Raw genomic sequence first — 27,848 nt, 5'->3', positions numbered from 1 at the left:
AGAGTTCGCACTTGAGTACATATTCATTAACTAGAATGTATTCATCTGTGTTCCAGGCGCCGGAAGGGAAAGCACATGTGGAGCACAGCACAGACGGATGGTTTTTCAGGGAAAAGCACATGTATGACTGAGCTATGAGCTGAACGGGGTACTTCTCACAGAGCACCATTTTTATCTGAAGCCACGACTATCGGAAAAACTAATACACAAGGAAAGATAAAAGGGATGTCCATCTGTGTCCCCCCGCCCAACCATCGCTGGCATCTCAGATTTCCCCTCTTTTCTTCCTTCTGTCCAAGACCCATTTGTCTCCCGGCTCCACACCCTTTCTCTTCCTTGGTTCTAAGTGGCTCAGAACAATCCCACAGGCAAAAGCCTGAAGGCCGAAGAGGTGGTGTTGCCTTTAGGGAAAAGGGAAAGTTTCATGTAGCTGAAGATTAGTAGGGAGGGAGGGAGGCAGGACTGGAGGGAGCAGCTCGTCCTGCAGGGCCCCTGGCAGTAGGAAAGTTGCCTAACCAAGGAGTTAATAACTGCGAATGCAGACAACCGTGGGAACTGTCCATAGGTTCAGTTTGCCAACAGGAGATCACAGAAGCTGGCACTAAATGGGGCTCGCAGATACTGCAATCCTGATTATGAAGTAAGCTATGCAGTACTCTGAATAAGTGTGTCAGTGAGCGTTATCTAAATCATCTGTTCACGGTATCAAGCATGGTAAAAATGCAGGGAAAAAAATGCTAAGGTGAGATGCAAAAATCAGTTTTGACTCCGTGTCTCGGGCTTACCGTTGTAGCTGATGTTGCAAACACGAACAGCATTCTTGAACTGTAATCAATCGGACGAGACTGAAGGAGATACAGAACTCTGGAAAAAATATTTTAAATTACATTTCGATTTTAATTTAGGGATAGCTTACCCAAACAACAGATCCATTTTATAGTCCTTAGAAAAAAATCACTAGGCATCCCAAACATGTGTCTGAAGGGTCAAAGGCATTTTTGCTTTTCCCTTAATGGAAGCTTAATCTTTACTTGAGTTCTAATCATATCTAAAGACAAAAAAAATAATAAATGCCAGGCCTCAGTCTTCTCATCTATCAGCTAGTCAATCTCTAACAATTAAAATTCTATTTAAGAAATTAATACAAACGATAGCTACAAAGAACTTGGATACTACACATGGAAAATTCTGTTTTAATTCACAGAACCTGTTTAATGTTCAATCTCTAGACTCGGGCCCGAATGGCCCCCTTCGGAGGAGAGTAAGATGGATATGGTGGGAGGGGTACAAGGGAGGGAGAGGGTGGAACTTTCAGTGGGAAAGGCAGGAAGTTACAAAATTGGCATGAAGTATCCCTTTGAGATCTCCTTGGGATTTTCATTTTTTCTGCTCTTTGAATTGTTTCCCTCTAAGACTTTCCATTATGACTGATTCAGTTAGACTTTGCAAGATGAATCTACCTCTTGCTTAGACAAAGGTGCCCTTGCGCTTGAAAGACTAAGCAAGGACAAGGTGGGGTCCATAGGAAAGGAGGGAATGGAGCGGGTGGTAAGCAAGCTCTGCCCAAAGCAGGAGAAATTCTTCTCTTGGGTTCGCCCTTCCCCATCCCCTCTCACTATCAGATCTCCAAGGCTGATGCAGGGCTTCACAAGTGACTTGACCTATTTTTGGTTTGGAGCAGGAATGGCAAAAGGTTGGCATGCATGTCACCACTCCCTGTCCTGTCCCTGTGCCAAGCATCATTAGTAGATTACCACATCCTTTATGATCTGGGCCCAGATACAGTCAGCAAGCCATGACCAATCAGATTTAGCACATTAGACGAAACCCAAGCGCCTTCCTTGGTCTCAGTCTTAGATTAGAAGGGGAAAGGGAATCCTGGTGGCCCATATGGGAACCAGCCCAGCTTATAAGGGTGAGAGAATACATAGCAGGTCTGAGGCCAGAGTCCTAGCAAATAAGAGAGTTCTCCTTTGCTTGAGGTGCTTTCTCTGCTAAGGTTATTCTAGGAACCCTCAACATTAGTAGGGACTCACTGAGGGTTCAGAAATTCTGGATCTTGGTTGTTTCTTATTTATTCCACTGGAGACAGTTGTACATACTCATGGTCATATAGCAACGGAGTGATTCTTCTCAAAGACTCTGACCCAAGTTACATGAAGAAAGTCTTTTCAAAACCAACTTCTGACAGATTTATTGTAAGATTCCCACTGGGCAATAAGATAAAGGTGCATGGAAGTAAAGAGAGTACCTTCTTAGTGCTTCGTCTTCTTGAAGTTCAAATAATTCTGACGGTTTCTTTGAAAAAGTGAAAAAAAAAAAGTATAAAAACTACAGAAAGTTTGTTGACTATATAAGCTAACACAATCAAATGAAAAACCCAATATACAGGATTATGTTTACATAGAAGAAATTAGAGTAGAATTGTGAAATTTTACTCTATTATGAAAAGATTTTTCCTTTAAAAAGGGGTTTCCTGGGGGCGCCTGGCTGGCTCAGATGGTTCAGCGTCTGCCTTCAGCTCAGGTCATGATCCCAGCTTCCTGGGATCGAGCCCCACATCAGACTCCTGGCTCAGCGGGGGATCTGCTTCTCCCTCTCCCTCTGCCTCTCTCCCTGCTCATGCTCTTTCTCTCTCTGTAGCTCTGTCTCAAATAAATAAATAAAATCCTTTAAGTGGTGGGTTTCCTCACATTTATTCACTCAGTAAATATTTACTGAGCACTTACTATGTGCCAGACACAATTCCAGGCACAGGGCGGCCTGAGTGAACAAAAGAAATGTTCCTGTCCTCCTGGTGTTTAGAGTGATTGGATAATTTTTTAAAAGGAAAGGACTCCATGAATTTTAAATGAGTCGTTCAGTAATTCAGTATAAATTTATAAAAGCCATGGGCAAAGTGCTCAGTACAGACACAGTTCCTGGCCTCAGGTGCTTTCGTTCAGTTTTCCACATTTACATAAAAAAGTTAAAACATGCTGGTTTCTGAGTCAACCAGATTCTACGTGGCCCAGCTCTGCTTCTAACCATGCCCAATAAGACATAGTCCCTGCTCTTCATAAACACTAAGTAAATAAAGTAATACTTGCTACACTGAACACCAAGGGATATAAAAACTAATTAAAAACTTAATGTCATTTTGGCTATGATATTTATTTACAAATAGATTTTTTTCCAAGCATTTTTGCCAGGAAGATAGAGGAAGTCTCTCTGGTTGAGTTCTGCCTGTAAACAGTAGCAGTAGAGAAAATTCTGCATTTAGACTGCTGAATCCCAGCATAAAATCAGATGTTAATGACACTATTTCTAAAAAAGTGACACTATGTGCCTCCCGATGTGATATACTAAAAAGAACACATGACCTAAAAGGTGTTCATGCCAAAAACACACAACCTGAATCTAATCACGAGAAACATCGTAAGACCCAGACATTTTGCAAACCAACTGGCCGGTGCCCTTTAGAAACATCAAGATCCCACTACAGTCAAAACAGACTGGAGTAAGCACATCAATACATGCTAAATCAGGTTATATGTGTCGCGGGGAAAGGAGTATCAAGAGAAGCAAGTTATTATTATTATTTTTTTAAAGATCTTATTTATTTATTTGACAGACAGAGATCACAAATAGGCAGAGAAACAGGCAGGGTCAGGGGGAGCAGGATCCCTGCTGAGCAGAGAGCCCAATGCGGGGCTGGATCCCAAGACTCTGAGATCATGACCTGAGCTGAAGGCAGAGGCTTAACCCACTAAGCCACCACCCAGGACCCCCAAGAGAAGCAAGTTATTAAATTGTCTCCAAACACCTCCCCTAATAGTTACAAGAGGAAATACAGGAGAACTATGTTAACAGGGACACTGACAACATTGTAACCAAGTTATTTAAATTCACATCACCTATTAGGGCAAATAGGTATCATGTGCCTCCATATGTCACACCCTGAGAAGGACACGACATCACTCAGGCAGGATTCTAGCCCAAACTGCATCATTTGAATCTTATCATGAGGAAAGATCAGAGGAACACAAACTGAGGGGCAGCTTATAGAATAACTGGTCTGTACTCTCCAAAAATGTGTCACAAAAGACAAGGAAAAGCCATGGAATTGTTTTAGATTAAGAGAGACTAAAGACACGAGAAATGTATACAATGCATGGTCCTAGACTAGATCCTGGTCCCAGTGAAGGAGAGGAGAGGAAAGATTGCTATTAAAAAGAGCATTATTGGGTCAATTCATTATATCGAACATGGATCAGCCTATGTTTGTGGTATGTAAATAGTGTATCAGTTTTCAATTACCTAATTAAAAAAATTACTATTCTTTAATCTTAACAGTATTATTTTTCTTAAGATTTTATTTATTTATTTGACAGAGAGAGACACAGCGAGAGGGGGAACACATGCAGGGGGAGTGAGAGAGGGAGAAGCAGGCTTCCCGCTAAGCAGGGAACCTGATGCGGGGCTCGATCCCAGGACCCTGGAATCATGACCTGAGCCAAAAGCAGATGCTTAACCAGTGAGCCACCCAGGCGCCCCTCAATTATCTAATTTTGATAATGATACTGTGGTTAAGTAAGAGAAAAGCCTTATTATCGCTTCTCGGCCTTTTGGCTAAGGTCAAATATAAGAGAAAAGCCTTGTTCTCAGGAAATACAGACTTCTTAAGGGGTAAAGGGGTATGCTATAGGCAATTCATCCTCAGACGGTCCAGAAAAATACTGTGAATATATATATATTATAGGGTGAAACAAATATGGCAGAATGTTAAACATTGATGCAGCTGCGTGGATGGTCTACAGGAATTCTTTTCAACTATTGCAACTTTTCTAGATATTTAAAATGATTTCAAATAAAAAGTTAAATCACATGATTCTAAGAACAGGCCACTTCTTTTATACAAGAATACATCTAGAGTCACCATTCAAAAGGTAAAATAGTTGCAAAACAATATTTAAATGAAAAAGTAAACAACCTCATTAGAACTCATCAGATAGGGGCACCTGGGTGGCTCAGTGGGTTATGTCTCTGCCTTCCACTCAGGTCATGATCTCAGGGTCCTGGGATTGAGCCCCACATCGGGCTCTCTGCTCAGCGGGGAGCCTGCTTCCCCCTCCCTCTCTGCCTGCCTCTCTGCCTACTTGTGATCTCTCTGTCAAATAAATAAAAATAAAAACTTTGGGCGCCTGGGTGGCTCAGTGGGTTAAGCCTCTGCCTTCAGCTCAGGTCATGATCTCAGGGTTCTGGGATTGAGCCCCACAGTGGGCTCTCTGCTTGTCTGGGAGCCTGCTTCTCTCTCTCTGTCTGCCTCTCTGTCCACTTGTGATCTCTCTCTCTGTCAAATAAATAAAATTTTAAAAAAATAAAAATAAAAAAATAAATTCTTAAAAAAAAAAAAAAGAACTCACCAGATAAGAGAAGGTATCAAAAAGGAGCTGTCATTCCTGGTTCTACGAGACTGAGCTCCTCATTAGAAGGTTCTGTCAGTGCGGGACAACAGACAGAACAACAGACCCTCCAGGACAACAGACTCACCTCCCCAGGCTTTGTGGCTGGGCACAGCCACTTCTCCAACAACATGTCCCAGACCTTCTCCAAATTAATTTCATTAACTTCGGCAATTTCCTTGGCGGCTGTGTGAATATCTGAGAAATTCAAGATTTTAAGATAAAGAATAAAAAAAAAAAGAAAAACCCAAGTTTTCAATGCAAGATAACTGGGAATCAAAATGCTAATTCTCCTTGAGCAGAAAGATGAGTAGCGTCTTGTCCTCACCAGGATAATCTCTGCCGGACGGGTTCTGAATCCGTTGACTGATGCTCGGGTGTTCGTACAGACTGACGAGAAGATGTGCGGGTTTCCCTATGACTCTCAGACACTCAGCTGAGTCCAGTCTATGGGCTCTGAGCACAGCTTCGGTGCCTGACCGCCGCCACTGCACATGAAGTTTCTTCAACAAAGCCTCCGCTTTTTCGCGTGCCTCGTCCTTTAAAAAAAAAAATCACAAGCAAAAAGGAAACTCTCATGCTCTAAACCTGAGGCGAGATGAAGAATCCGCCTTTGCCAATCAACGTCCCTTCCTGCCTTACGTTAACATCCTTGTGTAGCTACACAAACCCTAATCTTCTTTCTCCCTTGTAGGCATCCGACCTTCCAAGACGCCCATCCCCGGGGCGGGATGAGAAGGGACATCTGGCATGAGTTAAGTGAAAAGAGAGAGGAAGGAGCCTTCCACCATGCAGTCCAGACACACCTGAGATGGGATATTCTGGAGCCATCTCTCGGCTAGATACAAGCAGAATTTCAAGCTGGACATCTTGAAGGAACCTGAAAAGATGAAGAGATTTATAAGCAAATTTTAATCTAGACAAATGTATTTGAGTCAAATTTAAGACTATGTTTTTCTTAAAAAAAAAAAAAAGACTATATTTTTAAAATGAGAATGCATATTCAGAGTAAAGAAACAATTTAAACAGGACAGAAGGATACACACATTTTAACCCAAACGGGTAAGGTCATACATGTAGTACATACGGTTTCCTTGTTCTCCCTATGCAGGTTCGTTGGATATCTTCCCAAGTTAACTACACAGTATTCCATTCTATGAATAGGCTCTATTTTTTTTTTTTTAAGATTTTATTGATTTATTTGACAGACAGAGATCACAAGTAGGCAGAGAGAGAGAGGAGGAAGCAGGTTCCCTGCTGAGCAGACAGCCCGATGCGGGGCTCAATCCCAGGATCCTGAGATCATGACCTGAGCCGAAGGCAGAGGCTTAACCCACTGAGCCACCCAGGTGCCCTACGCTCTATTTTTTAAACAAGTTCCTGACAAATGAGCATGTAAAAAAATAGTTATTTTCAATTATTGATACAACTGAAAACATAGCAGTGCATGCCCATGTTTGCGTGCTTGTTTGGTTATGCAAGAACACGTAAGGATTCACTACTAGAAGTGTGAGTGGATACTAGAAAGCATCAATTTCTATCCCTACCGACAAGGTGGAGAGTGCCACATCCCTGCACCCTGATGTGCTGGAGTGAACTTTGCTGACCTCACTGGAGCCTTTTCAGCATTCAGCAGATTTTAACAATGTCAGTAATGCACCAAGTGAAGTCTGAGGGCACACATAACATTTTTAACCACCATCAATAGTTTTAAATGCCTCTCCTTAGAGATAGAGAAGTCCTTCTTTTTTTTTTTTTTCTTTACTGCAAGTTCAAAACAACAAGCCAACCATACTGAGCCCATTTAGAAAAAGAATCCAATACCTTCTGGGATATCCTGAGTAAGACTGATGCCAATAGCCACAGCCCACTCTGGATTAACTATAGATAGTAAGTAGGATTCGATGGTCTGAGTGATCTTAGTTATGTCCTTGTTAATCAGTGTTGAGGATTTAGCTTGTGTTAACTTCAGGAGCTTTGGTTTCAGTTTTTTCTCAAAAACATGCTTGGCTGTAGACACGTACAGAGTGTCCAAAGAGAACTTCAAAAAGAGGAAAAGAAGAGTTAAGGCTGATTTATTGGCACTCCTCTAAAGGTTTACCTGAAAGTAGCCCCAAATCCTCCTACACAGGGTCTAAGTTAACTAGAGGGTATATACAGATACGTCTTACAAAGTCTCAACCCATTACCTTCATTAATTTGGAAATTAAGAGCAGCGTTGGGAATGATTCTTCACTGAGTTCTGTTGCTAAGAAGGAAATAAGAAGAATATGATTTGCTTAAGAAGAAAATAACTTGACTATTCAGTAATATTCATAAGTTAAGGAACATACAGAGAATTTTCCAGAAGTTCTGTGCTGTGCCAAAGAATATTAGGTGAAAAGGCAGTCTAGTTTGGGCAGCTGGCGGCAAACTTATCACATGCTCCAACATATACTGATATTCTAGGTCCACTGGAGGAGATATTCTTCTGTATGATTTCAAATGTTTCAGAAGACTCAATGCCTAGATTAAAATACAAATGTAATTTCCTGTGAGATTAAACCAGTCCTGTTTCCGAATTGTCTAACTTGATAGCATCACAGATTTCCATTCCTGAGATGGCCTTGTTTCCATAAAGATACACAAAACTTTTGTAGTTTTACCTCTAAGGTTATTCTTCTAAACCAAAACCATAATGTACACGATGGTTAAAGAAATTATGTGCGGAGAAACTAAAGGAACCCTGTTGTGGGTAGGATGTTTATGAGTCTGGTAGTTCTCCATTCCTCTTCGAACAGTCTGACAGATCTCAAAAATGCTTGATTTCATTTTAAAGACATAGGCAGTCGATCTAAAATTAATCCTCTATATCCCTTACATCTCTTTAGCTTATATCGGATATTTTGGTGGGCTTGTAAAACCATTTGAGTCAACCCACTGTCTTTCAATCTTTAAAATCTAATTTAAAAAGAGATAAAAGCTACTGCAACCAAAATTCAGAGAAGACTAAGAAGTTACGGAAAGCACTAGGATTGAGTCAGTCCTACCTACTAATATAGAAAGTAGTATCTAACTTTAGGTCCCACATACATTTTTTTCCCGTCTGAATCACAAAAATTTTGCTTTAATTCTTCCAAATCAGTACTTTAGTGACATCATGCTCTTGGACAAACTTAAAGTACTTTAGGAAAGCAAAAATAGGATTAAGATAAATGATAAAATATAGAGAGCATGAGAAGTCTTTTTATCTCTATATTCCTTTCAACGAAGAAGACAAGAAAAATAGGAAGCACAAAGGACAGTCCAGGAAGATATCTGACTGCAATTTTTAAATGATCCAAAAAGAAGGATAAAGGTAATTTTTAAATGTTTAATATATTAGTCATACCTGATTAATATTAATGTTGGTTATCTTTTCATCGGCTCTTTCTATAACTTTTAGGATGACTTCAATCATTTCATAGTCATAGGGATCCAACTGTATAAAAGTAAAAATATATCAAAACTTAAGAAGATGGTCAGGGCAGGACATGGTTTTATTCAATTATGGTCATCAATACAGATTACAAACACAAAATCTCTGCACTATGGTGGGAGATTATTCTTTTAAAAATGAACTGAGGGGTGCCTGGGTGGCTCAGCCATTGTCTGTCTTCAGCTCAGGTCATGATCCCAGGGTCCTGGGACCAAGCCCTGTATCAGGTTCCCTGCTTGGTGGGGGGCCTGCTTCTCCCTCCCCACTTTCCCTGCTTGTGTTCCCTCTCTCCCTGTGTCTCTCTCTGTCAAATAAAATCTTTACTAAATAAATAAATAAAAATGAACTGAAACGGGGGCACTTGGGGGGCTCAGTCGGTTAAGTGTCCAACTCTTGATTTCAGTGGCAGTCATGATCCTCAGGGTCATGAGATCGCCCCAAGCCCCAACCCCCATGTCTGGCTCCACACTGGACATGGAGTCTGCTTAAGATTCTCTCTCTCTCTCTCTCTATCTCTCACCCTGTGCCCTTCCCCCCATCTCTGCTTACATGCTCTCTCAAACACAAACAAACAAAAAACCCTGAAATGTTCTTATCTCAAAATTAGTTCTTTATTAGTTCTATCAGGATAAATAAATGTTAAAATGTTTCCTCCCTTCCTCTCTCTCTCTCTGCCTGCGTCTCTGCCTACTTGTGTTCTCTGCCTGTCAAATAAATAAAAATAAAAATCTTAAAAAAAAAGGGGGGGTGCCTGGGTGGCTCAGTGGGTTAAAGCCTCCGCCTTTGGCTCAGGTCATGATCCCAGGGTCCTGGGATCAAGCCCTGCATCAGGCTCTCTGCTCAGCAGTAAGCCTGCTTCCCCCCATCTCTCTCTCTCTGCCTGCCTCTCCGCCTACTTTTGATCTCTGTCTGTCAAATAAATAAAAATAAAAATCTTTGAAATGTTTCCAAAGTGACTTTAAAAAGAAAGCTATTCCTAGGGTACTAAAAATCTAGAAAGAATAAAAAAATTCATAATTTGTAAAATTTCATATTTTTAAAAATTTTTTAAAAGGATTTTATTTTTTGTCAGAGAGAGAGAGCACACAAGCAGGGAGAACAGCAGGCAGAGGGAGAAGCAGGCTCCCCGCCAAACAAGGAGCCTGATGCAGGACTCAATCCCAGGACCCTGGGATCATGACCTGAGTCAAAGGCAGACACTTAACCAACTGAGTCACTGAGGGGTATCCTTGTAAGATTTTTTAATTAGAATTCTATATCTTCCATTTAAGATAGGAAAAGTACACTAGGAGGAAATGAACCCTTTCTTGGTAATGATGTAACTGAAAGAGTGGGCCTCCAAGCAAAAGTTTCTTAAAGGACTGCATTCTGGCTCTAAGCATATACTGAAATGCAAAAATTAATTGGGAGGCATCTATATATGCTCATAAAAAGAAAGGAAGTATTCTCTTTGTTCTTTGTTTTGCCCACACACCATTACTTTTTATTCCCATTTCTTAAATGCCAAATAAGGTCACAAGAATAACAACACTGAACTAAGTGGGAATAGGATTTCTGTAGGACCTAGAACTTTTGAGCAAGTCTACATTATTTATGGCTGACTTTCAGGCCAAATATAAAACCGAAGTATTTCTTGCAGTCTTACAATCCTCTTCACCCTTCCATCCGCTTTTACTCCCTCAAGAAACTACCCTTCATGGGGCGCCTGGGTGGCTCAGTGGGCTAAAGCCTCTGCCTTTGTCTTAGGTCGTGATCCCAGGGTTCTGGGATCAGCCCCGCATCTGGCTCTCTGCTCCGTGGGGAGCCTGCTTCCTCCTCTCTCTCTCTGCCTGCCTCTCTGCCTGCTTGTGATCTCTGTCTGTCAAACAAACAAATAAATAAATCTTAAAAAAAAAAAAAGAAAGAAAAAAGAAACTACCCTTCAACCTAAAAATTTCAATTCTCATAAAGATCTCCTAAGAAAATAGACAAGAGGGCAAATAGGTATATATACTAAGATACTCACTGTAACTTAGAATAGTGAAATGTACAAACGATTTAAATGTCCATTCATAAAGGCCTGGTTAAATACAGTGTGTTTCGTCCACACAGTGGAATAATTTCTATCTGTCAAAAATGAGACAGATATATGTGTACTGTCATGGAATGACAATATTTTAAGTGAAAAAAAGAGAGTAACAGGATAGGATGATTAGCCTAAGATAGTCACCAAACTACTAACATTTTTATCTATGGGAATGAGGTTATAGAGAAATCTCATTTCTTGATTTATACTTCTCTCTAGTTTGACCTTTTCAAAGAATGTGTTTTCAAAAATCCGAAAAAAAGGGGCGCCTGGGTGGCTCAGTGGGTTAAAGCCTCTGCCTTCGGCTCAGGTTATGATCCCAGGGTCTTGGGTTCGAGCCCCACATCGGGCTCTCTGCTCAGCAGGGAGCCTGCTTCCCCCCCACCCCCCTGCCTCTCTGCCTACTGGTGATCTGTCAAATAAATAAAAAAAAAAAAATCTTAAAAAAAAAAAAAAATCTGGGGAAAAAAAAAAAAGGCTATTTCTGGGGATGCCTGGGTGTCTCAGTCAGTTAAGCATCTGTCTTCAGCTCAGGTCATGATCCCGGGCTCCAGGGATCAGGTCCCGATGGCATCAGGCTCCCTGCTCAGTGGGGAGCCTACTTCTCCCTCTCCCTCTGCCTGCTGCTTTTCCTGCTTATACTCTCTCACTCTGACAAATAAATAAAATCTTAAAAAAAAAAAAAAAGCTATTTCTATTTTCAGGAATAAAAGACCAGAAAATTGCTGTATTAAACTGTTAAAAAGACAGAAATCTAAAATAATGAAAAGTTTTAAAAAATATAGGACTTGCGTTTCCAGCTTGGTGCTCCACGTCTCTAAATGAACTAAGGGTAGGAGGAATGTTTGACGTGACCCGATACATTCGCTTCCCGTTCATCTACCTTATGGAGTATTCCACTAAGACTGATGACCAAATCTTTCGTGCTCGTCAGGAGAGGAACCATTTCCAGGGCTTTGGCCAGGAGTTTGGGGTGCTGCTGCTTGATGGGCTGCATGCTCGCGTCTCCCTGGCTCTGGCTGGCACTGGTATTGTGTAGCAGTGTTTCTATGAAGAGCTGAAGAGCGGCATCACAGTCCAACTGAAATGTGCTAAGAGAAGTTTTCCATTACACCCACTTCACCGTGTGTGTGTATGTTTCCATACAATTTCTCCCCGACCCGCTCCCATCACGAGACTCCAACAACCCTCTCGTAGCCCAGCCTTAGTATCAGACCATAGCCCTGTCATCAGAATTAATTACTGCCTTTAAAAAAATCAGATCTTGTTCTTGGCGGATTTGTTGACATGGCACAATACTGGAAAGAAACTTGTAATAAAATTGAGAATATTTAATCCCTTTAACGGGACAATTCTACTTTCACACATTTCACAGAAGTAGCCAAGATACATGTATAGGGGTGTCCACTGCAACAACTGTTTATAATATTTAAAAACTGAGAACCACTCAGTCATCCATCAATGAGGGGCTAGTTGAATAATCTGTTCATAAAAAGGAATACCAGTGTTCAAGAGCTGAGGAAGGGCTCTATGTACCAGTCCTGTAAGACATCCTGCTAAGTAAATGATGCATACTACAAAATGGTTTGTAAAGTAGGATTCTGTTTTTGAGGAATGTAAAGAATGCATGTCAGCATTTGCATAGAGGAAATAAAAGAACAATAGAGGCCAAACTCTTTTAACAGTAATTATTCCTGAAGGGTGAGACTATGTGGAGCTTTGATTTGAGTATGTTTCATCTGAGTTAGAAAAATAATAAAGACTTAAAAATTAAGAACGCGGTTGGGGCGCCTGGGTGGCTCAGTGGGTTAAGCCTCTGCCTTTGGCTCAGGTCATGATCTCAGGGTCCTGGGATCGAGCCCCGCATCGGGTTCCTTGCTCAGCGGGGAGCCTGCTTCCCTCTCTCTCTCTGCCTGCTGCTTTGCCTACTTGTGATCATGCTCTCTCTCTGTCCAATAAATAATCAAATAATCTTTAAGAAAAAGATTAAGGGGCGCCTGGGTGGCTCAGTGGTTAAAGCCTCTGCCTTCGGCTCAGGTCATGATCTCAGGGTCCCGGGATCGAGTCCTGCATCGGGCTCTCTGCTCAGCAGGGAGCCTGCCTCTTCCTCCTGTCTCTCTCTGCCTGCCTCTCTGCCTACTTGTGATCTGTCAAATAAATTAAAAAAAAAAATCTTTATAAAAAAAAAGATTAAGAATGAGGTTAATAAAGACAGACAATTCCAATGTCTTTTTTTTTTTTTTAAGATTTTATTCATTTATTTAACAGACAGAGATCATAAGCAGGCAGAGAGGCAGGCAGAGAGAGAGGAAGGGAAGCAGGCTCCCTGCTGAACAGAGAGCCAGACGTCGGGCTCAATCCCAGGACCCCGGGATCATGACCTGGGCCAAAGGCAGAGGTTTAACCCACCGAGCCACCCAGACACCCCGACAATTTCAATGTCTTAAGCCCTATTAATAAGATGGTAGTTTAACCCACTGAGCCACCCAGACGGCCCAATAAGATGGTAATTTAATCTGCTGCACAGAATAATAGAAATATCAAGAAAAGCTTTAAGTAGGACCATTTTAAAGTCTTTCCCTGAAATTCTAAAAGCCATCTAAATTTATTTAGCTGGACTCCTCAGGGTGGAAGTGTCGCTATCACACAAATACAAATCATCAATGCCACAAAAGCAACAAGAATGTGAAATGAACTTGACATTATTCTAGCTATTTACATTGTAGAAAAGGGCTCAGTATGACAAAACCACACAAAAATCTGCCGGGAGTTCAAATTAATAAACAAGACAGTGTGCGCACTCCATTCTGGATTTGCAGCAGTCCAAACTGAAGAATGGCATGGTTCTGTTATTTCAAAGTACAGTTAATCAAAGCTGCTTAGAGGTACGAGCACCCTGTAGCTTTTGACTTCTGGGTTCAGGATGGTGGCAGCCCGGGTCTGCTACCCTGTCCTCCGTCCACGGAAGAGCTGGGTACCCGCCTGGTGAGGAAGTGTGCTCACAACAGTAACTCGGACTTCACTCATCTGCCACCAACTGGATGAGGGTTATAGCACTCTTGGTATTTTAAAAGCAGTCGCTTATTATTTGACCTTGAGCAGGTCACCTAGTATGGGTTTGTTTTCTCATACATAAATTGATGATAGTATGCAATAAAAATTGTAAAAACGGGTGCCTGGGTGGCTCAGCGGGTTAAGCCTCTTCCTTCGGCTCAGGTCATGATCTCAGGTTCTGGGATCGAGTCCCGCATGGGGCGCTCTGCTCATAGGGGAGCCTGCTTCCCCCTCTCTCTCTGCCTGCCTCTCTACCTGCTTGTGATCTCTGTCTGTCAAATAAATAAAATCTTAAAAAAAAAACTTAAAAAAATTATAAAAAGTTAAATGGTGGTGTGTGTAAAAGCACTTTGAAACTGGTAACGTGACAGCAAAATGGTCATCCTATTTATTAAATAAACGCCTGAGATAGTATTTATTCCTACTCATCACGGTAAACTGTTACCTATCTATATCTATAAACAAAACATTCAGCCTTAGTTTTCTCTATTCACTTACTAAATTACTTTTAAAAATTCTCCCTAAATCATACTTTTCATTATGTCTTAATAGAACAACCCTGCCCCTGAGTTAATCTGATTTATAAGTTCAATTGCTCATTAACAATATTCCCAAATTTTCCTGAACATGGGGATCACCCAAAAATTAAGGATTAGATTCCTGGGCTTTGGCCCAGATCTGCTGAGTCAGAACCACCAGGGAGGGGCCCAGGAATCTGTATTTTAGATCAGGTGCCCCAGGTCCTGCTCATCAAGAGGCAAGTCTGGGAAACGCTTAACAGTGAATTGAAAGGGTGATAACTTAAAAGAATTTAATCTGGTTCTGGGGTTTACTCAGTTTAGGGATGAACAAAAGTAAACACCAGAGGTCCATGGACCACGAGCAATAATCCTCTGTATTATCATGTTCTTGCAGTAATGACTTCCAGTTCGTTAAGCTAAGAGCAAAAAATACCACTAAGGTTTAAAGAATTACCAGCAATATTCCAGAATGAGGCTTGTGTCCATATCTATATTCTCCACGAGTGCTTTAATGAGGTCTTTCTTGGTGAGAAAATGTTGCCTGAAAACAGGTTGGAAAGAAATCTAGAAACAAAAAGAGCAAAAAAAAAAGTAAAACTTACCCCAATAAGGACACCACAGTGATTTGCCTTTTTATAGAGAAACATTTTTTTAGACTCCTCCAACTTTTTTTTTTTTTTAAATCACCCTACTCAACTTGAGCATCATTCTGAGATTTCAGGTGTATTTGACTGTGGATCCAATATCTCTCTCAGTCACACTAACCTGGGGCCCTTCAACAGTCAAGTGGTTGGTTATCAGTCCCATTACTACTGCACACGAATTAGGCTTCAAAACACATACCATTTCTGCAGTGATTACATTCCTGATAAGCTACTGTTCGTGAATAAGGTAAAATGTTTCTCATGCACAGTGTAAAGAAAATAGGGTTTCGTTTGTTTTTACAAAGTGAAAAATGACGTTTCCCTAACAGGAGTTCTTAAACTTTGGTATACCTGTGTATACACTGATGTTATCTTTAACCAAACAGCAGCACAGAAATATGAGACTAAAGGCTAGGTCTGAAAAACCCTAGATCTTAATGCTAGATAAATATTTCTATAAATGAGAAAGCTAAGCAGATAAAAATGTCAAGCCCCTCATAATTTCCTTAAAAATATAGAAAAAAGGAAATGAAGCCAACGGTCCTTATTTCTTTGAAAACACCAATGGGTATACTTAATATAACTAAATTCTATGCGTCCACAATATACATCTTTTCTCTAAAGAAACAGACAATGAGATCTTTAAGTTTTCCTGGGGAAAATCATCAGAACTGTGGTGCCTGGGTGGCTCAGTTGGTTAAGCCTCTGCCTTTGGCTCAGGTCATGATCTCAGGGTCCTGGGATCGAACCCCACATTGGGCTCTCTGCTCAGCAAAGAGCATGCTTTCTGCCCTCTCTCCTTCTGCCTGCCTCTCTGCCTACTTGTGACCTCTCTCTCTCTGTCAAACAACAACAACAACAACAACAACAACAACAACAACAAACCTTTAGAAAAATCATCAGAATGAACAAAACTTCATGGCACTCCAAAGAATACTCACACCAAGTTTGCCAAGACGAATACCCCACCGGGCATCAGTACTGAGCTCCCGGAACTTAAGCTCCATTTCTATTTCCTGATAGAGGCTGGCCAGCTGAGAGCCCACCAGAGATATTGCCTAAAGAATTAAAATATAAAATTCAGTTGCAAATAGAATATTGGGTTTCATCTAAAAGGTGTTAGAATGTATTCTATTTAACAAAACTCACAACCTCTCTTCGGGATAACATGGTGGAATGCATACATATTGCTTGATACAGTCATTATTCATAGGATAGTTAGGTCATTCAACTTTTAGTATGACGCCATAAATTTAGTCTGGCTTTTCTTCAAAGGAAAGGCCAAAGTTTGGTTATTCCGCAAACAAAACCCCCATAAAAAGCAAATTTTAAAACAAACAACAACAAAGACAAGTTTTGCATCGGTTAAACTTGTCCTTCAAAAAGAACTGGCTCATGGGTCTAAGATTTCAAATACCCTCGGGTAATTATAAGAAGTCAAGTTCTCTGGCTGCATACAGATTTAAGAAATAAAAAATATAATCCTTCTGGTTGAGCAATGCTTATAACCTGCATACACATTCACTGGTGAGCCAGTAGTCAAGGAAAAGCTTGTAGAAAGTGAGTGAGCTCAATGTTTCTTTTGTTTAAATCTTTAAGATCTGAGGGCAAAGCCGTTTCATTTCTTCCCCCTAAATGTTTTAATACTTCAAGAACTGAGGCCGTGTTTCCTTAGACCATACCAAAACTTTGTCGTAATTATGCCATGCTTTATCTATGAGCTTCCAGAGATTTTCAACCACTTCTTTTTGGGGTAAGAGAGTGCAGTAACCCAAGGCCAAGTCAAGATCCACCACGCGACAATTAAATACCTATCAGAAGAAAGCATCGGAGAACATTCTTTACAATCAAAACGGAATTTGTTCTCTGAAGGCTTGTTACTGAATTTAATTACAGACCCAAGGAAAGAATAAATGTTTCATGAAAAGTTATTTAAAGTAATTCAGTTCTAACTTGTTTGCTTCGTTTTAACCTCCTTTATCATTATCACAAATTTAAGGAAACAACTCTAGCAAGTTCTATATGGCATGACAATTCCATCACTTCTCTTCAAAACCCCAACACCCCCTCCCCCTCCTCACTCTTATCCTCACTGAGAAATCAGAAGCAACCAGAAGAGGGAAAAAAAGAAAAAAGAGAGAGAGACAGCTTACCAAGAACAGATACTCACTTTGTGCAGTAATGTTGTAGCATTTCCCCTGATAAATGTAACAGCTTTCTCTTTCAATTCCATAACAACATGCTTTGATTTAACTAGTGTGGCCTCTCCAAACAACTTTTAGAAAAGAATAAAAGAATATTTAGGTCCATTTCTAGCTATGCATCATTCTGAAAACTTTCCTCAAATATTAAGGAACTTTGAAAATTCATCATCATATGAAAAATGTGTTGGCATTTAATTTACGATGACTGACCACAGTGGGCGGGGCAGGGGGAGGGTGGCGCTGGGTGGTGGAACTGACTGGAAGGGGGCAGATAAAGTTTCAACCTGATGGGGTCACTGGGTTTGGAATAAGACGACACACCACACTGCAACATAAAAGCTCGGGCGACTGATCTCACTTCTCGCAGTCTGCTTCCTCATTTGCAAAATGGAGACTCTCAGGGTTGTTGTCAAGATGGAGTATGAAAAGTGCACAAGAACCCTGAACCGAACCCGAATCTTAGCAGGTGCTCAACAAATGTTTCTTACATCTGACAAATTATCAATGTCCTTGCTCCAGAGCCAAATGAGAAAATGTGGACTCCAAATTCCTTTGTTTGGCAGTGCTTTTGTATCTATATTCACCTGGAGTGAAAGCATTTGTTCTCCAAACTATACCTTTCCGCTCAGACTGGCATTCATGAAGCTAGATGCAGAGTGCTGAAGACAGGTACCAAATGAACCAACAACAAATCTTAGGGCCAGCTCCCACTGGCTAGATTCTTGAAGGTTCTGGAGCAGGGCAGAGATGGAGTTTATAATAGGTAAAATAAGGTTGTCTCCTGTGGAATGATAAAAGTATTTTATTTCAGTAGCAGTATTATAATCCATTTAGATTTTTTTCTCAAAGAAAGAAAGATCATATTACTGAAAATTTTTTCCAGGGACAAGCTATATCTTTAATGCAGAGGATGGTCATATATTTTGGTTCTCAAAGTGAGTAAATGAGAGAATTAACATGGGTTTGATTTAAGCCAGAAAATAACTAAGTTTGATTGTAATTTGTCTATTTTGAGATGCTTAAGTCTTTAGCTGAGAAAAACCCACTTCCCTATTGGAAAGAGCAAAATTTATGAATAGATACATAAAAGTTACTGTTATAAGCCAAATGACAGAAGATCTTTCTGATCTTTCAGAAGAATAACATTGTAACAGTAATAACTAAGTAACCACCTCAAGAACATTAAGACAGATTCATATTCAGGATTTCAAGGAATTTCCATATTGGTGTATTTATAAAATCATAACACAATATGTACATTTCTGATGTCAAATACCTTCATTAATAGAGCAGTATGGTAAGCTTGTCGAATCCAAGGGATGTCTCTTGCTTTCTACAAAAGAGAGTAAAGTACATAACACTAAATAAAACAACTCACTCATATTCCAAAAGATATTTAAATATTGTGCTATTATCGGGCGCCTGGGTGGCTCAGTGGGTTAAGCTGCTGCCTTCGGCTCAGGTCATGATCTCAGGGTCCTGGGATCGAGTCCCGCATCGGGCTCTCTGCTCAGCAGGGAGCCTGCTTCCTCCTCTCTCTCTGCCTGCCTCTCTGTCTACTTGTGATCTCTCTCTGTCAAATAAATAAATAAAATCTTTAAAAAAAAAAAAAATAAAAAATAAATATTGTGCTATTATCAAATAATGTCCTAAAGCAAACTGCCACTTTAAATAAAATTTTTAAGTGTATACAGAAAAATACACAGATGAGTGTACAACCTGAAAAAGTGCATACATCCACAGAACAGCTCCCAAACTAAGAAACAAACCAAATGAAGTCCCCGCTGGCCTCCATTCCAGTCACTACCCATCCCCAAGGGTAACCTAACCAGCCACTACCCTGATATCCAACAGCACGGCTTCCTTGTCGCCTGTCCTTGCACTTTATGTAAATGGAATTGGACAGTATGCCTTCTTTTGTGTTTGGCTTCTTTTGCTCAGCATTATGCCTGCGAGACTCACCATATTACCGTGTGGAGTTCTAGTTTCAAATCTCTGCAGTTTAAACTTGCATAAGGCAGGGGCGCCTGGGTGGCTCAGTGGGTTAAAGCCTCTGCCTTCGGCTCAGGGCATGATCCCAGGGACCTGGGATCGAGGCCCGCATTGGGCTCTCTGCTCAGCAGGGAGCCTGCTTCCTCCCTCTCTCTCTGCCTGCCTCTCTGCCTACTTGTGATAAATAAATAAAATCTTAAAAAAAAAAAAAAAACTTGCATAAGGCAGAAATACATGGAAAACAACAACACAAGTGACATTTACCGGCGAGAGGCACAAGAGATGCAATCAATTCATAAATAACGGGGAGCACCATCTGGGACTCAAGGACTATCCCATCTTCACTGAAGAAGTCACTGTAAGACCACTCTTCATAGGGATCTTTGTGAGTTCCGAAGGAAGTCTGAACACCAAACCACATGGAGATGACACAAGTAAATACACTCCAAAACACAACTGCCACCTCCACCAGGCAGAACCCACGAGCAGATGTATTAGAGCCAAACGCAGTTTTGAGGGTCAAAACGAACCATGGAGTCTGTTTTTTCAGGTCTGTGGCTTATAATAACACCATTTTAAATTAAATTGCTACTCTAAGAGAAGGACAATGTCCAGAGATGCCGGGATTGAGGCCCAACATTTCAAAACATAGTGCAACTTAAATTAGCCCATACATGTGATAGGAAAAGAGGTCTCATGCCCTTGAGTTTTCCAGGCTCGAATAAGAAAACACAAGAGGTAGGTTCATTATTTTTGTAAAGTACGCAAGTGATTTAAAAGTGGTACATAAAGGATGGGTGGGTTTTATTTAAGGAAAAGAAATTCAGTGGGGCGCCTAGGTGGATCAGTGGGTTAAAGCCTCTATCTTCAGCCCAGGTGATGATCCCAGGGTCCTGGGATCGAGCCCTGTATGGGGCTCTCTGCTCGGCGGGGAGCCTGCTTCCCTTTCTCTCTCTGCCTACTTGTGATCTCTGTCTGTCAAATAAATAAATAATATCTTAAAAAAAAGAAAAAGAAATTCAAAAGCAATTACCTTCATTAGAATTCCACAGTCATCCATTTGGCACTGTCTGGAAAGCTCTACGGCCGTTAAGGTATATTTACATAGTTCTAGAGCATCCAGTAAAAAATCTGAAAGAAAATGGGGAAAAATCATTATACAAATATTTCATGTGCTTTGGGTAATGAAAACAATCTTCCAAAAAAAAAAACAACAAAAAAAAAAACCCCACAATCTTCCAGTAACTACCATTCAAAATTCTGAGGAAGGCCACAAGGTAGAGAGAAAAGTTTCCACAAACCTCTGACTACTGTAAATAATGCAGTTCAAGTTTTTCCTTAAGCTCAGATGAGAAGTAAGAACATAGATGGAGAGGTAAGGAATTTCACAATGCTAAAGTGAGTATCAATAGTCAGAAATGACATTGTTAATACCTGTAAATATTTTCAAACAGTAATCCCCATAGAGGATTGATTATAACTGGCTCTTTATAAAATGGAGACAACGATCTTCTATCCTTATGGCAACGTCCAATGGTACAGAGACAGCATGTGGGAGCCCAGTATGAAACAAAGCTATGTATATTATAAATCTTGTCACCTGGGCTGCAGATGGTGGCAGCTTGGCAAGCTAGAGCATGTATTTCCAAAGGAAGATTGAGGCCGACAGGTGTTGCCATTGGAACGTCGTTAGCCAACATGTGACAAAGCTTCTGACATGTCAGAAACAGCAATTTCCCGGTGTCCGCGTTGCAGTGATACCTAAATAAGTCTCTGGAAGAAAGGGTGTGTTGGAAGTTAGAGCATGAAGAACAAAAGCAAATGCATTTGCCTTTCTTGGATTAATATATGACCACCACCATCATTTAAAATGTATGCTGTATTCATGGTACCTAATGTGCTTCGTCTTCAAACTTACTTGGGATGCCATTAACCAGAGTGCAAAGGCAAACTAAATTCAGTAGTTAGCTTACCCAACGACTCCGTGTTAGTTACTTGCCTTCTATGCTACGACTTTCTTTTTTCTTAAGAGAAGGAGAGAGAGAATGAGGGAAAGTTGAGGGGTAGAGAGAGAATCTCCACACCCAGTGTGGAGCCTGATGCGGGGCTCCATCTCACAACCCTGCGATCTTGACCTGAGACAAAATCAAGAGTCGGGACCCTTAATTGACTGAGCCACCCCGGCGCCCCTAGGCTACCACCTTCTGACCCCGAAGTCCAAACTAGGCTCTGAGAGTGAGAAACCAAGAATGACTTCCATGAAAATGAAAATGTCACTGACCTGATCCCACCACCACAGAAGTCACGGAAGCAAGCGTTCCTTTCAGTCAAGCCATGCTCACGCACACTGGGACTCGTGCACACGCGTGCTCGCTCACGTTGGGACTCACCTGCACCTGGCCAGCGCTGCTTCCACATTCCCGTGGTTTAAGGCTCTCCAGGTCAGCTCGGCCTCCTGCTCCTGTGCAGACACCTGCAGCGCCAGTGCCTGTCTGTGCAGCTTGGACTCAGTGCTGAGGCTCCTGCCTTCACGGGCTGCAGGCTCCGCAGTGCCCGGGGATTTGTGCCGGCTCTGCATGACTTCGTGGGCTCTGATGTACTGTTCCCGGAGCTCTGCGACCAGGGCACTGTTGCTGTAATCTCCAAAGGACAGGAAGACCTTGAAGTTCTCCTAGCAAGGCAAGCAGGACAGCGCACATCTGTTTACTTCATGCTGTTAAAAACCACTGGCCAGGCTCAAACCTCGCCTTATTTCTTCCTCAAAGACTATTCCCTTGTAAATTAAAGATTTGAGACTTCATATTTCAAATTATGAAAGTCATAGTATTAGAAAAAGTTTGGAAAATAGGAAAAGCCATCTTAATTCAGGATTCTCTCCGTGTCAGCGCTATTGACACCATTTCTCAGTGTCATATCATTCTCTGTCGTGGGGGAGCCCAGACTAGCAGGAGGGACAGATTAAGTGTTAGATCTGGGTGATTTCATGCTGGTGGCTCAAAGAACCCAGCTTTGCTCTTCTCTGTAATAACTCCCGGTCGGCCGCTAATTCCAGACCTAGAATTTATTTTTCTGACCCAATTAAAAAATCCCAGAGGCCCTCGGAAGGATACCAAGAAGTAGTGACAGTAAGTCAGCTCTTCTTTTTTTTTTTTTTTTTTTTAAAGTAATCTTTAAGCCCCACTTGGGGCTCAAACTCACCACCCTGAAATCAAGAGTCACATGTTCTTCTGATGAACCATAACCCCTAGACCTTCTGTTTTGATGCCACACTTTAGAGCAAGGTTTCTCGGTCTTGCGAGATCATTCTTTGTTGTGGGGGCTGCCTGCACATCGTAGCAGTGTCCCTGGCCGCTAGCCACTGGATGCCACCAATACCCTCCTTGCACTACTTGTGACAATCAAAAATATCTTCAGATACCGTCCCATGGGCACAAACACACCTGAGTTGAGAAATGGTTAACCTAATAAACAGTGACCATTTGGTATTGCCTGAGTGTCTTTTCACCAGCATTTTGTGGCTGTGTGGGTAATTTCATGTATTACCTTCTGCAGTTAACTCTATGGCATTTCCCCTCTCTTCATCACTACATAGATTCCACAAATAATATTATTATTTTTTAAAGATTTATTTAAGAGAGAGTCTGGGTGGGGCGCCTGGGTGGCTCAGCGGGTTAAAGCCTCTGCCTTTGGCTCAGGTCATGATCCCAGGGTATTGGGATCGAGCCCCGCATCGGGCTCTCTGCTCAGCGGGGAGCCTGCTTCCCCTTCTCTGTCTGCCTGCCTCTTTGCCTACTTGTGATCTCTGTCAAATAAATAAATAAATAAAATCTTTAAAAAAAAACCAAACCCACAACATTTGAATGAGCAAGAGAGAGAGAGGATGTGTGAGCCAGGGGAGTGGAGGCAGAGGGAGGGAAGCAGTCGGGCTCCAACCCACGACCTGAGATCATGACCTGAGTCGAAATCAAGAGTCAGTTGCTTAACCGGCTGATCTACCCAGGCCCCTCACCACAAATACTATTTTTGATGGTTGTATAACTTGATCTATGGTTCAGCAATATTTATAAAATGTAAAATTTTGAAACTGACGTTTCCCCAAAAATATTAGTGATCTTTCCCAAAGGGGATGCATCATGTAGACACACTCACAGAAATAAATACTTATTCATAGAAATAAATATAGTATTTCCTATATTTACTACAGATAAGATTTGTTATAGGTCGTAGTTCCTGCCTTACTTTTATGTCGCAGCTCCTGCCTTATTAGGAACCACAGAAATGTTTCTGCTTATGTAACCATAGACTATCTCTGGGAAAATACACAACAAACTGGTGCTGGTGGTGGCACTTAATGTGGGAAACTGAAGAGCTGGGAGTGTTAAGACAGAAGGAAGACTTGTTTTGCAATATATATTCTTTTTTTTTTTTAAGATTTTATTTATTTATTTGACAGAGAGATCACAAGTAGGCAGAGAGGCAGGCGGAGAGAGGAGGAAGCAGGCTCCCTGCTGAGCAGAGAGCCTGATGTGGGACTAGATCCCAGGACCCTGAGATCATGACTCATGACTTGAGCTGAAGGCAGAGGCTCAACCCACTGAGCCACCCAGGTGCCCTATTCTTTTAAACTTTTTTTTTTGGATCAAAGAATTAATTTCTTATTGTTTACAACATGCAGTACAGAATTTTAGTAAGTTTATTTTTTATTGTGGTAAAATATACATAACATAAAACTTACCATTTTAACCATTTTTAAAAACCTTTTGAATTATGTATCATCCATGAATAATCTAGTCAAAGATAAACATAGAAGTGATTAAACCAAGGAGTTTCTCTTTTCTTCTTTCCTTTTTTTTAAAAGAAGATTTTATTTATTTATTTATTTGGCAAAGAAAGAGAGAGAGAGAGCATAAGCAGGGGAGCGGCAGGCAGAGGGAGAAGGAGAAGCAGGCTCCCCACAGAGCAGGGGGAGGCTGATGTGGGACTCGATCCCAGGACCCCAGGACCATGACCTGAGCCGAAGGCAGTCGTTGAACTGACTAAGCCACCCAGGCAGCTAGTTTTCTTTTTTTCAATGTGGATCTTTTCCCAAAGGAATGCAGCTTCTGTGTAGAGTCAACGTATTTCATGATTTTTAAAGGATATATACATTTTTTTATTTTCAGTAATCTCATTTTAACTGTTTACTGCTGCTGAGACAGTGCCAAATAGAATAAGCAAGGGTACTGGGGTCAGACAGGTGGGGTTTGAGTAGTGGTTCGGTGTCTCACTCACCATGCTCACTGCAGCACTACTCACAACAGCCAAAAAGGAGAAACAACCCAAGGGTCCATCAACAGAGGAATAAATAAACGTGGTCCATCCTCAGTGGAACGTGTAGCCATAAAATGGAATGATGCACTGAAACCTGCTACACTGGGGATGAACCCTGAAAACATCATGCTGCCTGAAAGAGGCCAGACATGAAAGGATAAATATTGTGTGCTTCCACTTATACTGGAAATATACAGAATAGGCAAATTCAGAGACAGAAAGCAGATCAGAGGTTACCAGGGGCTGGAAGGAAAAGGGAGTGGGGAGCTGCTGCTTAATGGGTAAAAATGGATAAAATGAATAAAAAGCAGAGTTTCTGCCAGAGGTGATGAAAAGCAGAAATCGAGTTGAAGGTCATATCACACTGTGAATGTAATTAATGTCACTGAACTATATTGAAAAATGGCTAAAATGGCAAATTTTACATTGTTACCACAATTACGAAAACTTAATAATATACCCAAACCAGTGATTATACACTTTGTTTCATGGAAGTGGGTTTTTTTTTTTTTTTTAATTTATTTGATAGAGAGAGCAGAGTGAGAGCACTAGCTGGGGGGGAGGGGCAGAGTGAGAGGGAGAAGCAGGCTCCCCGCTGAGCAGGGAGCCCAATGGGGACTCGATCCCAGGACCCTGAGATCATGACCTGAGCCGAAGGCAGACACTTAACCGAATGAGCCACCCAGGTGCCCTGAATTACACACTTTAAATGGATGAATAGTGTGGTATATGAATTATATCTCCATAAGGTTGTTTTTTAAATGACAGAGACAGGGAAAAGGGAAACCATTATGCTGTATTTAAAATTCCTGAAGGCTAGTACAGAAAATTTTAAGACTAATCATTTATGTCAAGTTCACTCATTAGTAATGTAATTAGTAAAGTAATAATGTTCAATATACCAACATCTTTACCTGCAAACTAGCAACAACTTTAAATAGTTTCAGGATTTCTTCACATTCATCCTTCTTCTGTAGATTGTCTGTAATTAAATTTTTTAAAGTTATAGCAGACATCCAAATTTCCGTACTGTCAGAATTTTTAAAAGCTAAAATTTTAGTTGGCTCTGGTTTTCTCATCTCAAGTCTTTTCAGAAGCTGAGGTAAGAGAATTTAAGTACAAAAAGAAATCTAATTATTCTATCTGAAGGTAGAAAAGAGAAATTTATGGGTTATAAAGAGAAATGACAATTTTTTTGAAATAAATTGTAGCTTTTTTCTCCAAGAGCATTTCTTTGTTAATGTTTTACTTAAGTAAACATGAGCAATAAGGACAAGGCACTGAAGAAATCTAGTGTAGCCTTAAACAGCTTACTGAAGCATGTAGTTGATAAGCTGATTTTTAGATGTTTCTGTTTCAACACTGGCAATCAAGAGAATAAAGCAAGGAAGACTTTTCATGAGGAAAAATGAGTGGGATCAATGGAGATAAATAAAGCCAGAAAAACCAGGGAAAGGACGAGGCCTGTCACTGATGCTACTTTTTGAAAAGGGCAAGCTTCAGAACAAAACCGAGATGAGGGCAGAGAGGTACAATCTACCTTTCTGGATGTCACACAGTATTTTAAGAATGTCTACGGATGTCTTCGCTATGGACATTCTCCAGGCCTTGTTCTGAAAAGAAAAATAGAAAATGAAATCTGCTTCCTTTATTTGCCACTTAGTATACATACAGACAAATATATAAACACCACAAAATCAGAAAAAAACAGTAAAAAATGTGGAAAAAATGGGAGATCCATGTTAGAGGATGTCAGGAAGCTGAGAAATGGATCATAATGAAATCACACAGAAGGTAAACATGAAAAATACCAGTATGAGCGCTTGGATATATGGTTTAGAAATACCAAGAATACACAAATCCCACAAATCACCTTTTGGCTATACTATAATTAACTGTCACTCCAGTTTTGCTTTTTTTTTAAAGATTTTATTTATTTATTTGACAGACAGAGATCATAAGTAGGCAGAGAGGCAGGCGGGGGTTGGGGAGGGAGAAGCAGGCTCCCCGCTGAGCAGAGAGCCTGATGTGGCGCTTGATCCCAGGATCCTGGGATCATGACCTCAGCCGAAGGTCTTAATCCACTGAGCCACCCAGGCATCCCAGTTTCACTTTTTTAATAGTTTTTATTATTTGACAAAACATTAGGCAAAGTTCTCTAGAAAAGTCAAAAAGAACTGAATTTGTTTAAGTTCAGAGAATGAAAGTCCAAGAAATAATCATTATTTTGAAGACCGACAAGATTAAAACAAAAAGACAAGAAAAATCAAAGAAGGAAAAGCTTTAAAGATGCAGTGTACATGAAATGCTTAGACAGTGCTAGGACCAAAGTACTCCAACATTTCCACTATGGGGTACAGTCCAAGCTGGTGGTTAAGAATACGGACTCTGCTATTAGAGTTTGAGCTGAGGTTCTGCCACTTTCTAATAAGCTTGCAAAAGTCACTTATTTCAAAATGTTAGGTTTGTTTTTTTTTTTTAAGATTTATTAATTTGAAAGAGAGAGAGAGACAGAGCACAAGCAGGGAGGAAGGGGCAGAGGGAGAAGCAGACTTCCTGTTGAGCCGGGAGCCCAATGTGGGGCTCAATCCCAGGACCCTGGGATCATGACCTGAGCCTGAGCCAAAGGCAGATGCTCAACCAACTGAGCCAACCAGGTGTCCTTAAAATGTTATTTTCTGCACTTAATCTATAAGGTGCTGAGAACAGGAACGATCTCACAACTGTGTAGACAGTTCATTTAAAGTATTTAACCTAAGGCCTCCAGTATAGTAAAAGCATAATAAATATTTGATGCCAAAATAACCAAACTAATTTCCCTAAAGGCAAAAAAATTACTGAGATGGACTGCTGAGAGGTTGAGGGATAACTATCTCTAAAGGATAAAAAAAATATATATATGCCAACTATCCTGAATAAATTGGGTATTTGGTTCCTCACCTCCCTAAAGAAGAGAACTGGCTGCCTCTCCATCTACTTGTGATCTCTGTCTGTCAAATAAATAAATAAAATCTTTAAAAAAAAAAAAAAAAAGGGGCACCTGGGTGGCTCAGTGGGTTAAGCCGCTGCCTTCGGCTCAGGTCATGATCTCAGGGTCCTGGGATCTCGAGGAGTCCCGCATCAGGCTCTCTGCTCAGCAGGGAGCCTGCTTCCCTCT

The 27,848-nt window shown here is 40.9% G+C and overlaps 1 protein-coding gene across 2 annotated transcripts in view; it reads right to left on the bottom strand.

Annotated features, from left to right (window-relative positions):
- The window catches only part of KNTC1 (kinetochore associated 1), a 77,244-nt gene that overhangs the window by 12,526 nt on the left and 36,870 nt on the right, over positions 1–27,848 (bottom strand). For both annotated transcript variants that reach the window (XM_032876385.1, XM_032876384.1), the window contains exons 32-53: positions 26,232–26,304; positions 25,606–25,673; positions 21,772–22,052; positions 20,982–21,154; positions 20,415–20,512; positions 19,646–19,784; positions 18,666–18,722; positions 18,007–18,170; positions 17,356–17,460; positions 16,868–16,996; positions 16,127–16,243; positions 14,996–15,105; positions 11,850–12,057; positions 8,815–8,904; positions 7,778–7,949; positions 7,634–7,692; positions 7,269–7,485; positions 6,251–6,324; positions 5,773–5,983; positions 5,533–5,642; positions 2,252–2,298; positions 786–864 (exon numbers count right to left, since the gene is read on the bottom strand). In XM_032876385.1, coding sequence (XP_032732276.1) covers positions 786–864; positions 2,252–2,298; positions 5,533–5,642; positions 5,773–5,983; positions 6,251–6,324; positions 7,269–7,485; positions 7,634–7,692; positions 7,778–7,949; positions 8,815–8,904; positions 11,850–12,057; positions 14,996–15,105; positions 16,127–16,243; positions 16,868–16,996; positions 17,356–17,460; positions 18,007–18,170; positions 18,666–18,722; positions 19,646–19,784; positions 20,415–20,512; positions 20,982–21,154; positions 21,772–22,052; positions 25,606–25,673; positions 26,232–26,304 — 2,781 coding nt within the window. The remainder of the gene's footprint in view (positions 1–785; positions 865–2,251; positions 2,299–5,532; positions 5,643–5,772; positions 5,984–6,250; positions 6,325–7,268; positions 7,486–7,633; positions 7,693–7,777; positions 7,950–8,814; positions 8,905–11,849; positions 12,058–14,995; positions 15,106–16,126; positions 16,244–16,867; positions 16,997–17,355; positions 17,461–18,006; positions 18,171–18,665; positions 18,723–19,645; positions 19,785–20,414; positions 20,513–20,981; positions 21,155–21,771; positions 22,053–25,605; positions 25,674–26,231; positions 26,305–27,848) is intronic.

Source organism: Lontra canadensis, unplaced genomic scaffold, assembly GCF_010015895.1.
Source record: "Lontra canadensis isolate GAN:19392208 unplaced genomic scaffold, GSC_riverotter_1.0 scaffold58, whole genome shotgun sequence".
Classification (NCBI taxonomy): domain Eukaryota; kingdom Metazoa; phylum Chordata; class Mammalia; order Carnivora; family Mustelidae; genus Lontra; species Lontra canadensis.
Note: the sequence above shows the minus strand (reverse complement) of the source record. Positions and strands in the feature narration are given on the sequence as shown.